The sequence below is a fragment of the Thamnophis sirtalis genome, unplaced genomic scaffold (genome assembly GCF_051295495.1).
Source record: "Thamnophis sirtalis isolate CommonGarterSnake01/CBP01778 unplaced genomic scaffold, rThaSir2_p1.2 scaffold_6, whole genome shotgun sequence".
NCBI lineage: Eukaryota > Metazoa > Chordata > Lepidosauria > Squamata > Natricidae > Thamnophis > Thamnophis sirtalis.
In genome coordinates, this window is record NW_028261386.1 from 81202166 (window position 1) to 81219443 (window position 17278).

The 17278-nt window shown below is 36.2% G+C and overlaps 1 protein-coding gene across 3 annotated transcripts in view; it reads left to right on the forward strand.

Annotated features, from left to right (window-relative positions):
- SYNE1 (spectrin repeat containing nuclear envelope protein 1) overlaps positions 1–17278 on the forward strand; it is a 373011-nt gene that overhangs the window by 218847 nt on the left and 136886 nt on the right. For all 3 annotated transcript variants that reach the window (XM_087718281.1, XM_087718279.1, XM_087718280.1), the window contains exons 81-89: positions 549–714; positions 1239–1394; positions 3326–3478; positions 3596–3778; positions 9278–9415; positions 11123–11308; positions 11788–11910; positions 12686–12868; positions 14016–14159. In XM_087718281.1, coding sequence (XP_087574407.1) covers positions 549–714; positions 1239–1394; positions 3326–3478; positions 3596–3778; positions 9278–9415; positions 11123–11308; positions 11788–11910; positions 12686–12868; positions 14016–14159 — 1432 coding nt within the window. The remainder of the gene's footprint in view (positions 1–548; positions 715–1238; positions 1395–3325; positions 3479–3595; positions 3779–9277; positions 9416–11122; positions 11309–11787; positions 11911–12685; positions 12869–14015; positions 14160–17278) is intronic.

A 17278-nucleotide genomic window follows, 5' to 3' on the forward strand; every position in this document is an offset into this window, starting at 1 on the left:
TCCAAATTAAATTTGTAAAGGCAGTGCTGCAGGAGGGGAGGGGGTTGAATCTTCTGATTACATAAATGTGTTTGCATAACATTGGGTTTACTTCAGTGTGCAAATATAGTTACTAGACTATAGCTGTATTTTTCCACTATTGCTGAATGTGAGAGATATTCAAAAGCCCTGTATAAATGATTACTTGAGCTTGTCCTTTGCTTGGCAGTCTACTGCTTAGAATAAAGTGAATAAGTAAAGAACATATTGCAAAGGGATAAAACTACCAATTTTGATTTACTGTCCCCCATACTTACTTCAGGCCCATTTGCCAAATATTGTAAAATGTAGAATAATTTTGATAGAAAAAATTAATGGTTAAAACTTAGCATTATGATCCTGCCTATTAAATAACAATAACAATAATAGTAGTTGTTGTAACACAACCCTAAAATAAAATTTCATCCCTGTTACATATTTTCTGTTTTGTAAATTACATATACTATAGTAATATTTTCAGATGTTATATAAGATGAAATGTATGAACTAACATCTAAATATTTTTAAAGTATGCAACAGAAGGTGAAAAAAAGTGAGAAAGTGGTTAAACAAGAATTAAAGGAACGTGAAGAAGTAGAAAAAGAGATTAATAAAGTAAAAACTTGGATACAAGAAGGAAGAGAATATTTATTAAATCCTACAATAGAAAGTGATACTCAAGTTGAAAAACTTCAGGTATGCCAAACATATACCAATTATTGAATTCAAGTTTATGCTGTGAATATGTGAAAGCAATGTGTGTATATTTATAGAATGCTACAATATGTTTCTGTACAAGCTACAAAACCTACGCTCACTTTAGCAGCACATATATTAAAATTTGTAACTATATCTTATAAGGTACCTCAAAATTAATAATTCACCAAAAGAACTATTTTAATAATGGAGAGATCTAATAATGTATGTCCCAACATTCTGGTACAACAATTTCTATTTATTTTGTTATTTTTCTCCTATAACATTCACAGGATGCTATAGTCTCCTATTGTGATTAACCCAATGAGAAGCTATTACTATGCATCAGTGCAGAATCCATAAAGCCTTCTGTGAAAGGCTTAACCCAAAGATTACATAGGGTCTGAGCACAGTGACAGGCAATGAAAAATACTTTGTAATTGTATCAAGATTTATTTCTATGCCAGATTTAATGTGAAACAAGCCACATTGTATATTTCTTTTTTGTCTTCCATATACTTTAGACACTCCTAAATGATGCCACTATGCACCGTCAAGCAGTGGAGAAAATGGCTGAACAGCAGCAGAATAAATACTTGGGACTTTATACCATTTTGCCTTCTGAGCTGTCTCTTCAATTAGCAGAAGCAGGCTTGGCGCTAGTAAATATACATGAGCAGGTAAACATTATTTAGCATGATAATTTTAGTACAGGTTTCAGCGCTTAAATTCTACAAGAGTCACTGAACTGAGCTGTAGTGGTAAATTAATGAATGCAAAAGTAAAAAAATCATCTACACCACATAACTATTATCTACTCCCAACCATAGCAACCATAAATATGGTGGCGATCCATGTTAATTCTCAACAAAGCTCCACACCTCTGTTGTATGTCTTTCCTTGAAAGGACAGATTATGCATACTTTTTGTATATAAAATTAACCTGTGGTATGGTTAGACACACCACCATACACATATTATGCATACACCCAGAATGCACAACCATGGATCACATGAAGCGGAAGGAGGAGATAGCACAGCTCTAGAGTAATCTCTAGAGTAATCTCTTTTCCTATATCTCAAAATACATATAAGAAAATCACTCATGTCTATTAAAGCTACTTTGGTACGAGGATTAAGGCTAAAACCCACAAGGTATAGTTTCAAATCCATTCCTAGCTACTGAATCTTACTGAATGACCTTGGATACTTCATCGTATCTCACAGGGCTAGTGTTGTTAAGAAACACTGTAGGACATATTCTATATTCCATAGAATTTCTGTGTTCATATAAAATATCATTATATGTTTTCTCTGCTCTATTTTAGTTTGTATTAGAAGTAATGCAAACTAAAATAGAACAGAGAAAATGAAATAGTTAACAGAAAAGCTAAAACTACAATAAAAAAATAGAAGATAATAGGGAAAAAAAGAAAGGTAAGTAATAATAAAAAGATATTCAGAAGTAGCTTCTGATAGTCTTCACAGCAGTTATAAGTACAATTATATTTTAACCTCTTACTCTCTACATTATAACTCTCTTCCATCTATAGTTTATACTGCCTAATAATAAAAAATCATAGATCACAAGTTTAGTGATGCAAGTGTCAGACTCTTAAACACAACCACAATCACTCCACGTACACGTGGAAACATATGACTAGTTTTTTCTTTTTCTTTCTTTTTCTTTTCCCCTAAATTACTTGCTTTTGAATTATTCCTTATGCTACTTATGTTGTTTGTATTTGTTATCATGGATTGCACCAGTGAGAATAAAACCAATTTCATTGTATTTATTTTGTACAATGACAATACAGACTCTACTATGACTATAATCAAAGAAGTCAGTCTGTCAATTTCATCAACCATTCTTCCATGAAGGGTGATGTTGAATCTTTCCATTTTTGTGCATGTTTATTTATTTATTTTAACTTATATGCTACCCATCTCACCTGGAGGTGTCTCTAGGTGGCTTACTATCATTAAAAACCAATTTAAAAATTAAAACAATACATAATAACATTAAATTATTTAAAAATTAACAAGATGGTAAGAAAAAGAGCAAGAGGCATCAGGGGAGGAGGTGATGTTTTAATCTCTGAATCCATCTCCAGAATGATGTATCTTCACTGGGGATCCAGGTCAGTTGGCAGAGCAAGGTCTTGAGGTCCTTTTGGAAGGCCAAAAGGTTGGATCTTATCTCAGGGGCACAATGTTTCAACAGGCAGGAGCCATAGCAGAAAGGGCTCTTCTCCTGGATCCTACCAGCCAAAATTATTTGATAGATAAGGTCCACAATGCGTAGTAATAAATAGTACTGTATATGTAATAGCATATAGTAATTTTGTTGCAGTATTCATATCTTACAATAAACTTCCATGGCCTTTTCCCATTTATACTGTCCCAGAAGGAAAAGTTCTGTCCTCAATTGAATATTAATACATTATTATTTATGATATTCATTATTGTATTATAAATGTTTGTGACTCTATCAATATGTTCCAGTAATGTAATTTTTCCAATTTAAGAAACATCATCACATTTTCTTTGATATATGCACTGTAAAATTTGTTGCCTTCCTTTTTTTAATTTGATTTTTTTCACTTGGCAGATTGAAGCCAAAGTAAAAGAAGCTCAGCAGCACAAAACATTAAACCAAGAATTTAACCACAAAATTCAAGACGTAGCCAAAGAGCTTGATTTAATTCAACTGAAATTGAAAGAGAAGACAAATAATATAACACAAGCTAAAAGAGATCAAAAGGTCAAATATTTTGTTTAAAATTTAATTTTCCTTTCTTAAGAATGTGATGGAATTATTCTGAATAAAAAACATTTTTTCACCAGTTTCTTGTGAATAAAATATTCTCTTTTAATACAGAACCTGGATGAAGAACTAGACAGCTGTAACATTAAACTTCTGGAACTTGAGGCAGCTGTCCAAAGCTTTGCAGAGCAAAATCCTCAGCTAGGTAAACAGCTGACTGGCAAAATTAATAAACTGACAGAATTCCATCAACAAATAATTAGGGAAGCGGAATACAGGGCATCCAAGCTAAATCAGGTATGGCATCATATTGGACCGATATGTTCTGAAGTTTTATCATTCACTGTATGTTCTTTTAGTAGAGCAAAGTTTTTGTGTAAGACTCAAATTCCGTAAATGATCCCCTATGCTGTTTTTACAAAATTCAGTTTCCTAATTCTTTTATTTCTTTCTTCTTTTTTTAAAGAGAAGTCAGTTCTTAATTAAAGCAAATATGTGACCAATACATCTGAGTTACCAGAAATTATCATATACTTTATTCATTAAACATGAAACTCAGCCAACTGAACATTCAAAAATGCATTACAAATACCAGGGACCAGAAATAATAATAATAATAATAATAATAATAATAATAATAACAACAACAACAACAACAACAACAATAATAATAGCATAATACACCAGACATCACACTGGTTGAGAAAAATAAGGTTACAATCATAGACATCACAATACCAGGTAATAGCAGGGTCGACGAGAAGGAACATGAAAAAATCACGAAATTCCAGGATTTAAAAATCGAAATTCAACGATTATGGCACAAACCAGCAGTGGTAATTCCAGTGGTAATCAGCACACTGAGTGCTATTCCAAAAGCACTGGAATTACATTTAAAACAGTTAGAAATTGACAAAATCACCATCAGTCAAATGCAGAAAGCTGCACTGCTTGGATCTGCACGCATATTACAAAAATACGTTATGATGTCCTAGGTCCCTGGGTGGGGCCTGACTACTAACCAATGCCAAATCTGGCAAAACAACTGGCCGCTGTGATACAATTGTATAATAATAATAATAATAATAATAATAATAATAATAATAATAATAATAATAATAATAATAATAATAATAATAATAATAATAATTAAATTAAATAATTAAAATTAAAAAAAAAATCACTGCATGTGAGGGAATTGAAATGCCCAATGGCCAATTAATTAAATGCAAAGAAAATGAAGCCTACAAATACTTAGGCATTCTGCAGTTGGATAACATCAAGCATGGAGAAGTAAAAACTATTGTCAGGCGAGAGTACACCAACAGAGTTAGGAAAATTTTAAAATCTAAATTGAATGGTGGAAATACAATCAAGGCCATAAATACCTGGGCAATACCAGTTATAAGATACACAGCTGGTATAGTTAACTGGACACAAGCTGATTTGGACCTTTTGGACCGAAAAACCAGGAAACTAATGACAATGCACTACAGTTTACATCCACGTGGTGATACTGATAGACTGTATCTGCCCCGAAAATCAGGTGGCAGAGGATTATTACAAGTGAAGCAAACAGTTGAAGAAGAAAAACATGCACTGGCTGATTATTTAAAAGAAAATCAAGAACATCTATTAATCGAAGTAAAGAACAAAAATCTACTGAAGGCCCAACAGACGAAACAAGAATACAGAAAAGATGTGATAAAATCAAGAATGGAGAGTTGGCAGAACAAAGCACTGCATGGCCAATTTCTGGAAAAAATAAAAGATAAAGTGGACAGTGAACAAACTTGGTTATGGTTAACAACAGGTACATTAAAGAAAGAAACAGAGTCACTAATCCTGGCTGCGCAAGAACAAGCTATCCGCACAAATGCCATTAAGGCCAAAATCGAAAAATCCTCTGATGATGCCAAATGCAGACTTTGCAAAGAAGCTGATGAAACTGTTGATCACATACTCAGCTGCTGTAAAAAAATCGCGCAGACTGATTATAAATTGCGGCACAATTCAGTAGCACAAATGATCCATTGGAATTTGTGCAAAAATTATAATATCAAAACAGCAAAAAACTGGTGGGAACATCAGCCTGAAAAAGTCACCGAAAATCAGATGGTCAAGATCTTGTGGGATTTCCGTATACAAACCGACAAAATACTGGCGCATAATACACCAGACATCACACTGGTTGAGAAAAATAAGGTCACAATCATAGACATCGCAATACCAGGTGATAGCAGGGTCGCCGAGAAGGAACATGAAAAAATCACGAAATACCAGGATTTAAAAATCGAAATTCAACGACTATGGCACAAACCAGCAGTGGTAATTCCAGTGGTAATTGGCACACTGGGTGCTATTCCAAAAGCACTGGAATTACATTTAAAACAGTTAAAAATTGACAAAATCACCATCAGTCAAATGCAAAAAGCCGCACTGCTTGGATCTGCACGCATATTACGAAAATACGTTACGACGTCCTAGGCCCCTGGGTGGGGCTCGACTAGTAACCAATGCCAAATCCGGCGAAACAACTGGCCGCTGTGATACAATTGTGTAATAATAATAATAATAATAATAATAATAATAATAATAATAATAATAATAATAATAATAATAATAATAATAATAATAATACAAAAGCTTAACTGAATTTATTAATTGAAAGCACAAAAGAATTTAGCCAAGACATTGATATGCAGTTTCGAATTGACAAATGTGCAACAATGGCAACTAAAGCAGGCAAGGTCATAGAAGATGATGGAATAGAACTTGAGAATGAATAAATGATAAAGGCAGTAAAACCAGAAGAAGGCTACAAGTACTTGAGGATTTTAGAGGCCTCTGACTTAATGCATAATAAAGTCAAGGAATTAACTTCATATGGGGTGCCTCAGGGCTCGGTCTTATCCCCCCTACTATTCAACATCTACATGAAACCGCTGGGTGAGATCATTCGCAGGCACGGGATTAGATACCATCAATATGCGGACGATACTCAATTGTATCTGTCCGCCCCGTGCCAACTCAATGAAGCGGCGGACGTGATGAACCGTGGCCTTGAAGCTGTTATGGACTGGATGAGGGTTAACAAGCTCGTGCTCAACCCAGAAAAGACCGAGTGGCTGTTGTGTTTCCCTCCCAGAGATTCGACCAATATTCCATCACTCAGGCTGGGGGGTCAAATTCTATACCCCTCAGAGAGGGTTCGCAACTTGGGAGTCCTCCTGGACTCACAGCTATCGTTTGACCATCATTTAATGGCTGTGACCAGGGGGGCATTCGCCCAGGTTCGCCTGGTGCGCCAGTTGCGACCCTACCTGAATCGGGAGGCTCTCACAACAGTCACCCGGGCCCTTGTGACCTCTAGGCTGGAATACTGCAATGTGCTCTACATGGGGCTGCCCTTGAAGAGCATCCGGCGACTTCAGCTAGTACAGAATGCGGCCGCGCGAGTGATTGTGGGTGCACCTCGGTTCACCCGCATAACACCTATCCTCCGCGAGCTGCGCTGGCTACCTGTCGATCTCCGGATGCGCTTCAAGGTGCTATTAGTCACCCATAAAGCCCTACATGGCAGTGGATCTGGATACTTGAGAGACCGCCTTCTGCCAATTACATCCCTGCGACCAATAAGATCACATAGATTAGGCCTCCTCCGTATTCCATCAGCCAGCCAGTGCCGGCTGGCAACTACAAGGAGGAGGGCCTTCTCAGTAGTAGCCCCGACCCTTTGGAACGAGCTCCCCGTAGAGATTCGCACCCTCTCCACCGTCCAGGCCTTCCGCACAGCCCTTAAGAACTGGCTCGCCCGCCAGGCCTGGGGACAAGGATAGTTCCCCTCCCGAATGATGAATGTATGTTGTTTACTATTTTATTATATGTCTTATCTTAATGTTTGTATTCCCCCTCCCCGATTTTATGTGAGCCGCCCTGAGTCCCCTCAGGGAAAAGGGCGGCCTACAAATATTAATAAAATCCTAAAATCCTAAATCCTAAATCCAAGTACATTCAACGAAGTCACAAGATATTTAAGTCCAAATTGAATGGAGGAAACATCATAAAAGCCATAAATACCTGGGCTATACCTGTGATTCAATACTCTGCAGGAATAATTAACTGGACCCAGATGGAGTTGGACAATTTGGACAGAAAAACAAGGAAGCTTATGACAATGAATCATGTTTTGCACCCTAAAAGTGATGTTGACTGATTATATCTACCAAGAGCAGAGGGTGGTCGAGGATTCCAACAAGTAAAACAGGTGGAAGAAGAAAAACACAGCTTGAATAATTACATCCAGAAAAGTGAAGAACCAATGATTAAAGAAATAAATAAAGGAGGCCTTTTAAAGACAACTAAGTCAAAAGCTGAATATAAGAAAGAAGTAATTGAGAAGTGAGCTGAAAATTGGAAAAACAAAGCTATGCATAGCCAATACTTGAAAAGTATTGAAGACAAAGCTGACCAAAAGCTAATTTGGAACTGGTTAAGATCAGGAACACTGAAAAAAGAAACAGAAGGCTTTATTTTGGCAGCTCAAGAACAAGCCTTAGCTACAAACTACATGAAGGCAAAAATTCAACATGTTACTTACCAACAGCAAATGTCGCCTCTGTAATGAGAAAGATGAGACAATTGACCACTTGATCAGTGAGTGCAGCAAAATTTCATAAACTGACTACCTACAACGCCATGACCACGTTGCTAAGATCATTCACTGGAAATTCTGCCAAAAGTTTGGATTTGAGTACAGCAAAAACCACTGGGACCATCAGGTTGAGAATGAGAAAGGCAAAATCTTGTGGGACTTCAGAATCCAGACTGGCAGGCACTTGGCCTACAACACACCTGACATAACAATAATTGAAAAGAAAAAAGTATGATTCATTGACATTGCAATACCTGTTGATGCACGAATTGAAGATAAACAGCAAGAAAAAAATCACAAAATACCAGAACTTGCAAATTGAGGTTGAGCGACTGTGGAAAAAGAAATCATGTATTGTCCCAATTGTAATTGGAGCCCTTGGAGCAATACCTAAAGGGCTACCTTGCTATTTGAAAATTCTAAATTTACCTGACTTGAACATTCTGACTCTACAAAAAACCACCCTACTTGGAACAACTTATATCCTCTGACATTACCTTCCTAGGTCTTTGATTAGGACTCGAGCTGTTAGGCTACCAACCGGCCCCAAAGGCTGTGAATCTTACCAAAGATTAACCACATAATAATAATATACACAGCAATGTGAAAACACAGCTTCCAGTTCTTTAGTTGGTGTTGGCATTCGTATGCTCAACCTCTTCCCATGAACCTAGTATATCATTATGTATCTGCATAGTATATGTTTGGATCCAAGCAGTATGGCTTTTTGTAATTGATGAATGAAAATGCACAGATTTGTCACCCTGGTTATTTTGATATGGCACTCAGCATCACTAAAACCACCATATCCAGTTCATGCCACAAACTTTCAACTTCGATTTTCAGATCTTGATATTTTGTGATCTTCTCCAATTCTTTGACTTCTATTCTACCATCCCCTGATATTGGCATACCCATTATCCACACTTTCTTCTTTTCAACCACCGTTATATCTAGCATTCACACATGTATATTCAATGCATTAATGTAAGTTGTTTAGTAGAATAATATGGTACTTTACTTGAGAAATGTAAATATTAAAGAATTTAAAGAATTGAGTTGGTAATCACTATACTATTATACTAAGGCAGATCTAAGTCATGTGTACATTTATTCTTCAAATGTATTGATTTTTTTTGCAGGCTGTTTCCCATTTAGATGAATATAATGAAATGCTAGAATTCATACTAAAATGGATTGAAAAAGCCAAGATTTTATTACATGGAAACATAATGTGGAATTCTGCTACTATACTTCGCAATCAATTTATGTCTCATCAGGTAATAATAGCCCACAGACTTTTTTTTATTAATAGCAAAAAACAAGAGAATTGCTGCATCAAAACAGCTATAAACTGAAGTTTCCAATCCCAAACTCTAGTATTTTTACTGTATCTCTTAATGCAAGTGAGATTTCTTTTGTTTGGCACCATCCATCACTGAAGTTTCTGAGCTAACTTATGGATATGTAAAATGATTTGGCTTTTGTGAATTACAAAGCATTAAGGCTGATTTTTAATGTCTAATGTATTTATTTATTCAAATAAATTTAAAAAATTTACATGGCAACCCATCTCATGACAAAGTGTCTTGCATTTTGCAGAATGCAAAATACCCCTGTAAAATATATCTAACACACCCACATACAGTATATTTACTGTATATGTGGATTTGAGTGTGTTCACACACACACACACACACACTCACACACACACACAAACACACACACACACAGGTTTCCTGGAGCCCTCAGGCTGATGCCATAACCAGATTTTGAAGGAAATCAACAGGAATAGGTTCAACCTTACTTTGAAGGGAGGAGATGTTTCACGAGGCAGACACCTTGGTAGAAAAGGCTCACCTCATAGATCCACCCCCACCCCACCAAGAATATCCCTACTGCAATAAGAATAGCCGATATAATTGATGAGACACAATCTCTCAAATATCCCAGCCATATGCCAGAAAGGTTTTAAAGGTCAGAACCAACATCTTGAATTAGACAAGCAAACTGACAACCAATGCACTTGCAGAGCAGAGGTATAATATGTGCTATTCTGGACCCATAACTGCCCACTCCACTGCATTTTGCATTAGCTGAGGTTTCCAGTTAATTTTCAAGGGCAACTTCATGTAGAGCATTATAGTAGTGTAATCAGGAGATGACTAGGGTATGTGACCATGAGAAGAGCCTTCCAATCTATGAACGGGTACAACTGGTACACAATACAAAGCTGTACAAAGGCCCAGTTAGCTACAATTGCCACCTGCTGTTTGAGCAGGAGTTGTGAGTTCAGGGGAACCCGGGCGTTGCACAGCAAATTTGTCTGAGGCAGCGCAACCTTGCCCTATGGAAATTGTTTCTAAAATCTAACCAGTGTATTTCAATAAAACATATAAGGATAGACATCTCTCAAAGCATATGTTCAAGCCATTCTTAATATTTTTTCCCTGAATACTGGGTGATTGGGAGTCTTCTAGGAAATGATTGGCCTAGTAAGGAAAGTAAGGTATATCATACATCCTTGATCACGGACTGCAAGTAATCTATTTACAGTAGTTTAATAGGAATATTGAGTATTTTAAAAGATTAATGAAAAGCTACTAAGAAGCTTTGTCGAGATCAGGCTTTTCATGCACTGGAAATTCCAAGTTTCTAATTTACTTAGATGAATCTTCCTGGAGTTCAGGCCTATACATTTTGTCTTAGCATCTTTTCAGATAATGGAGTAATTCTAGATAACTGTTTCCAGATGTAATAAGATGTAATAAACAAAGAGATTATGCAATCTAATTTCTCTAAAGCTTCTATATTAGCAGAAATTGCAAATGTATTTCCAAAATACAATTGATATTTCAGCAAAGTTATAGCTGCTTTTTAAAAATATCCTATGATTTAAAAAAGGAATAATTGCAATAATGTTGAGCCTAAAATTTAGTTCAGTTGCAGCTGGAAAAGTTAAACATCATTTATTTTATACAATTTAGACCATGTTTGAAGAGGCTGGTGAACTTCCCAGGGATCTTGAAACTATGAATGAAAAAACAGAATACTTGGCAAGTGTGTATTTCACTGAAGAGATGTTTCAGCAAGTGTCAGATCTTCGTAGACAGACTGAGGATTTACAACAGGCTATCAAACAACGGCTACAAAATATTCAGGATGCAGCCAAAGTATGTGGAAAGCACTTTATAGTACATCATCTGTGGGAACTGTATTAGGAAAACAAAATGCTAATCTAGTTCATTTAGATGTGGCTATTCATTTTTATTTTTTTAAATGTATTCTTCTATTGTAATTTTTTTTTAAATTTTTTATTTTTTATTTACTTATCACATTTTGGAATACCCATCTCCTTCTGTAAGAGACTCTGGGTGGTGTACAATAAAATATTAAAACATAAAATTAGGACATAAAAGTTAAAATTTTAAAAGGGGCAAAAGTTGATTAGAAACATTCTTCAAAGTTAATTGAAAGATGAAAGAAAGACATTTAGGGTGCTCTCCATTCCCATGGCTATGCACACCTCTGGGCTCCCCAAGCAAGGCTTGTAGATGTTTATATATCAGTCATAAAACATTAAGATGCTGGGATCATGTTTTCTGGTTTTGCTTGAAACTCATATTTTCTGCTCCACATTTTATATTTATAGGATATGAAGAAATTTGAAACAGAAGTGAAAGCTCTTCGTACAGCTTTAGAGCAAGCTCAAGCCACTCTGACATCTCCAGAAATTGGCCGTTTGAGTCTGAAAGAACAACTTTCTCACCGACAGGTAGACTGATCGTATCATTGAGATACTACTTGCAGAAGCACAGTTGTGAAGTATTAATTCCTGGGTTACTTTGAGACTAGTTACCTTCCTTCAATTTCTAGGATGAATGCTAATAATAAGAGTCATCCTGATATTGAACAGTAGAGTTAACCCAACTATTTGTCGATTTGGGTGCTGGAAGAGCTAAGAGAAAGAAATGTTAACTTCAGCATTGGCTTTTGTGGTATTTGTTATATTCAGAAATGAAGTTCTAGGTTTATGTTAGTTCAGAGTGGTTTTGTAGGGTACTACATACTGTATGTATTTCAGAATACAGGGAATCCTCATTTAGTCAGCACAATTGGGACCGAGTTGTTACTTATTTCATTAAGTGAAATCGTAACTACACGAAGCATCATGATTTTACTTCAGCTTTTTTTTTTTGCTTTGCCTACCTGCAAAGATTGTAAATGTGGGTATTAGTTATTGTTTTATTACTGTCCTGTTACTTTATGAAGCAGTCACTAAATGAGGACTACTTGTACTTCAACTTTTAGTCTCATGTTAAACTGAAACCACTAACCAAACAGATACATTTATTGAAGCCTAACTTCCATCTGCTTTGAATCTTTGGGATTGCCACGTTTCTTAGGACTATTATCCCATTCATTATTGTTTTAAAACATAAAACTCATTTTGAGCATTTCAGGTCTAGAATTAATAATTAAATTAACTTTATAATCATTTTTGCAAAACACACATAGTAGCGTTGCTTATGTATGCTCAATGTTTCTAGCATTTGCTTTTGGAAATGGAATCATTGAAGCCAAAGGTTCATGCAGTCCAAGTTTGTCAGAGTGCTTTACGGATCCCTGAAGAAGTTCTCACTACTCTACCAATATGTCATGCAGCTCTTAGGCTGCAGGAGGATGCCAGTCATCTACAGCACACAGCTATCCAGCAGTGCAATATAATGCAGGCAAGTATATGTTAAAATAAGACTCAAACTAATACATGAGTGTGGTACACTTTCCATTGGAAGAATTTACAGAAGGAAAGTTGTAGGTTTAATGATGAACGAAAGAGCTAAAACATATGTGAAAAGTATGAATTGGTGCCATCCAAGTTGTTATGAGTGTGTTTGAAAGCAGGAAAATGTACGTTGTTAGACTCCTGTGAATGATGATAATGGATGAACCAGACATAGATTTTTCATTAACATGTTTTATCATTATGTGAACGTTGAAAGGAGCTAAACTAAGAACCATAAACAGAGGGGAAAATGTACAGTGATTTGAGACGAAACTAAAGTGAGAAAATCTTGCAAGGAGTCTACTTTTGGTCACATTTATTCAATACGGTATATAGGTAATCCTTGACTTACAATCATTTGTTTAGTGACCATTCAAAGTTATACCATCACTGAAAAAAGTGAGCTACGACTGTTTACACATGACCGTTGGAGCGTCCCTGTGATCATGTGTTCAAAATTCAAACACTTGGCAACTGGCGTATTTATGATGGTTGCAGTGTCCTGGGGTCATGTGATCATGTGCAACGTTCTGACAAGCAAAGTCAGTGGGGAAGCCAGATTCACTTAACAACCATGTTACTAAATTAACAACTGCAGTGATTCACTTAACAACTGTGGCAGGAGAGGTCATAAAATGGGACAAACTCATTTAACTGTTTTGCTTAGCATGGGGAATTTTGGACTCAAATGTTGGGGACTATCTGTGGTGTAATACATATCTACTTAGAAATAAATAGCAATATCATTTAGACTTATATACTGCCTCACAGTGCTTTACAGCCCTTTCTAAGTGATTTACAGAGTCAACATATTGCTCCCAGTAATCTGGGTCCTTATTTCACTGACCTCAGAAGGATGAAAGGCTGAGTCAACCTTGAGCTGCTGGGGCTCGAACTATCAAACTGCAAGCATCTGGCAGTCAGCAAAAGTAGCCTGCAGTACTGCATTCTAACCACTGTGCCACCATAGCTAATCCTATTAGAAGATTGCAACTTCCCCCTCCTCATTTTTGGTGATGATTGTAATGATGAAGCTAAGTTAATGAAGTAGTTATCTTATTTTAAAGGCTCAATTATCTATTCTTTCTCTCTAGGAGGCAGCAGTACAGTATGAACAATATGAACAAGAGATGAAACATCTGCAGCAAATGATAGAAAAATCCCACCATGAGATTCAAGAGAAGCCCATATCAACAAGTAATATCCAAGAATTGGAAGCCCAGATTTCATGCCATGAGGTATTACAACTGAGATCCAAGGATTACTTTTTTTTTTAATGCTAAAAATTATTTTGCTTTGTTTTCCTATCTCATCATTTTGTCTTTTTTCCACAATAGGTAGTTGAAATTGGTAACAGCTCTTAATATAGCTGCTATAGCCTCATCTGAGACCATTTTTGGTGATCAAAGACTCCTTATTTTAGAACCCAAGAGTTATATCCTACTCACGTTTAATTGTCTTTGGGGATATTAGACATGCTCTTAGAGAAACAACTTTGTGAAACGTGTAATGTGCATAATGGATTTATTGGTCTCCATTTTTGGTGTACCATCGTCTATATTTTAATGTTGTCAGTTGTCTCTCCCTATACCACTGTTACCCTGTTTCCCTGTAAATAAGACCTCCCCAGATAATAAGCCCATCAGGCTTTTGAGTGCATGTGCTAAAATAAGCCCTCTCCCAAAAATATTGCAACACAGCAGCAGCCATGAGGTGACCATGCTCGTGCATGTGCACATGGCCTACTGTTGTGACTCAGCAGCAGTCTTCTGTGAGTCTTTTCGGAATGCAAGATTAACGATGCAGCTGGGGCTCGTTAGTGGGGTTTTGGGGATAAAAGGACGGATAGTGCCACGCCCTAATTGCAGGAGTCAACGTTCCTTGATCCTTGATCATGGTTTCTTTGATGTACACTTGGAAAATTGATTTGACTTCTGTAACCCTGATTCGTAGAGACTTTGGGAGAAGTGCATTGCTTGTAAGAGTTTTGTTTTGTATTCTGTTATCTAGTCTGAGACTTTATTTATGTTATTTTTGGGCTCGCAGCCAGTTTGAGCTGAGAACTGATAAAGAGAGTCCTTTTAAGTTTGTCTGCCTGCCGTCTGTTAACGAGCGGAGAAGGGGGGACAGAACAGCCTACTATATTTTTTTTGTACCAAGCAACAATCATCCAGATCAGTACAGTCACATCCTCCAAAATATCCCTTTGCTTCCTGGGAATTGAAAAACATCCTGTGAGCAGGTTGTATGGCGTACCTTCCAATACTCTGACAGTAATAAGAACAAGTAATGCATTAACACTATACATTTACTTAAATAGGTTATTAAGTTAGGGGTCCACAACCCCTGGTCCGTGGACTGGCACCAGACCATGGCATGTCAGAAACTGGACCAGGCAAACAAGCGAAGCCCCATCCATGGGATGCAGGCAGCATTCTCCCTCTCCTCCGCAGAAAAACCCCTCTCCACGGAACTGGTCCCTGGTGCCCAAAAGGTTGGGGGCCGCTGTATTAAATGCAGTGAGAACACCATCAGAGTGGTGGCCAAAGCAGAGTAATACCCCTAAAATATGAACATTTGGGTTTGAATTGTTTTAAGATTTTTTCCTACTGCTCTTACAAGCTAATGCATTGTTTTAAAACTATTTTTTTCATGTATTAAAAATTAAAAGGGATTAAGCAATGAAAACTCTCAAAGGAGGAAGAAAACATATATTCAGACTGAGCTGAACTACATAGAGTTCATTATCATTTTAAATGAGTCCTATAATTATGCACATTTATATCACATTATTTTTCATATGAGAAGCAGCGGGTTTACAACTACTATTTGGAATGAAAGTTTGCTTAAAGTATCAAATTCCAGTGAAATAATTAGTAATAATTAATTTGATGAAATATATATATATATATTAGATTTTTACAACCCCTGGTAAGCCCCAATTATGGGAGGAAGCTAACTGCTTGGCCTAATGGCTAAGATCTCTGCCTAGTGTGCCTAGTATGCCATATAGCCCAGGTTCAAATCCCAGTAAGGGTATGGCTAGCTGATGAGAGCTAAATAGCTTGAAATAGATCTATACTAGTCTCCCTTTATTTATTTATCAGCACAAATAATAATTTTTTATATATATATATATATATATATATATATATATATATATATATATATATATATATATATATATATATAATGTATACACACACACAAACACACACACACATATATACATACATACACACATATATACATACATACATACATACATACACCAGTCTCTTACATTTTTATTCAGGATGGGTGGTTGAGTTTCTCTATTTACTTCACTGAATTATTTTAGGTAAAATAAGAAGTGTAAAAACCTGCTATGCAACAAAAAATATGAGATCACTTTGTTCTAACTGGAAATATTTAAAAACAAAACAGCCTACAGCTTTTTTTTGAAGAGCAAAATATGAGAAATTACTACCATAACAGAAAGCATGTTATTCTGGAAAAAAAAAAACCAGTTATTAAGTTGTACAGTAAGAATTAACAAATGTATTTTCATCTTGAAAATTTGGTACATTGTGAATATTTCTATGGAGGCTGAAGCGATCACTCTCAAAATTGCTATATAATCAGTCTCAATACCCTTCCTCAATTTCTCCATTGAGCTTTCTTTATTTGGATACATTATTTGTGAAAAACTTCTTTATATAGTCAGAAGCTAAAGAAAAAAGATTGATTGAAATGTACAAGTTACCTGTATAAATGTTGCTGTGTCAATAGTTGCTTTTACATCAAGCAACCAGTTATATATGTAAAGAATTTCTTTCACTTACATACTTACAAGTCTTCTTTGTACTCAAGGCAACTTGAGCTCTGTACATGAAAGAGTGCATTAGGATAATCCAGGAAAATAAGATTATACTTATATCTATACTTATACTTACTTATGCTATACTTAGGTTATTGAGGCCATGGTTCTCAATTGTTTCCCCAAATACCATATTTTTCGAAATATAAGACTTCGTAGTATCAAAAAAGAGAGTGAAAATCTGGGTGTGTCTTATACACTGAATACAGCATTTTTGGCTACCGAAACCCCACCCACTTTGCAAAAATGGATGTGCAGAGGGTTTGGGAGCCTTGCAAAGTGCTTCTGAGGGCTGGGGATGGCTGTTTTGCCCCCCCCCCAGCCCCCGGGAGCACTCAACAAGCTTCTCAAAGTCTCTGCATGCCCCCCTTTTTCTTTTTTCTTTTGCGATAAATGAGGCATGCAGAGGATTTGGGAGGCTGCCAAGTGCAAAAACTTTTTTAAAAAATTTACCTTCAAAATCATGGTGTGTCTTATACTCCCGTGCGTCTTCTTGTC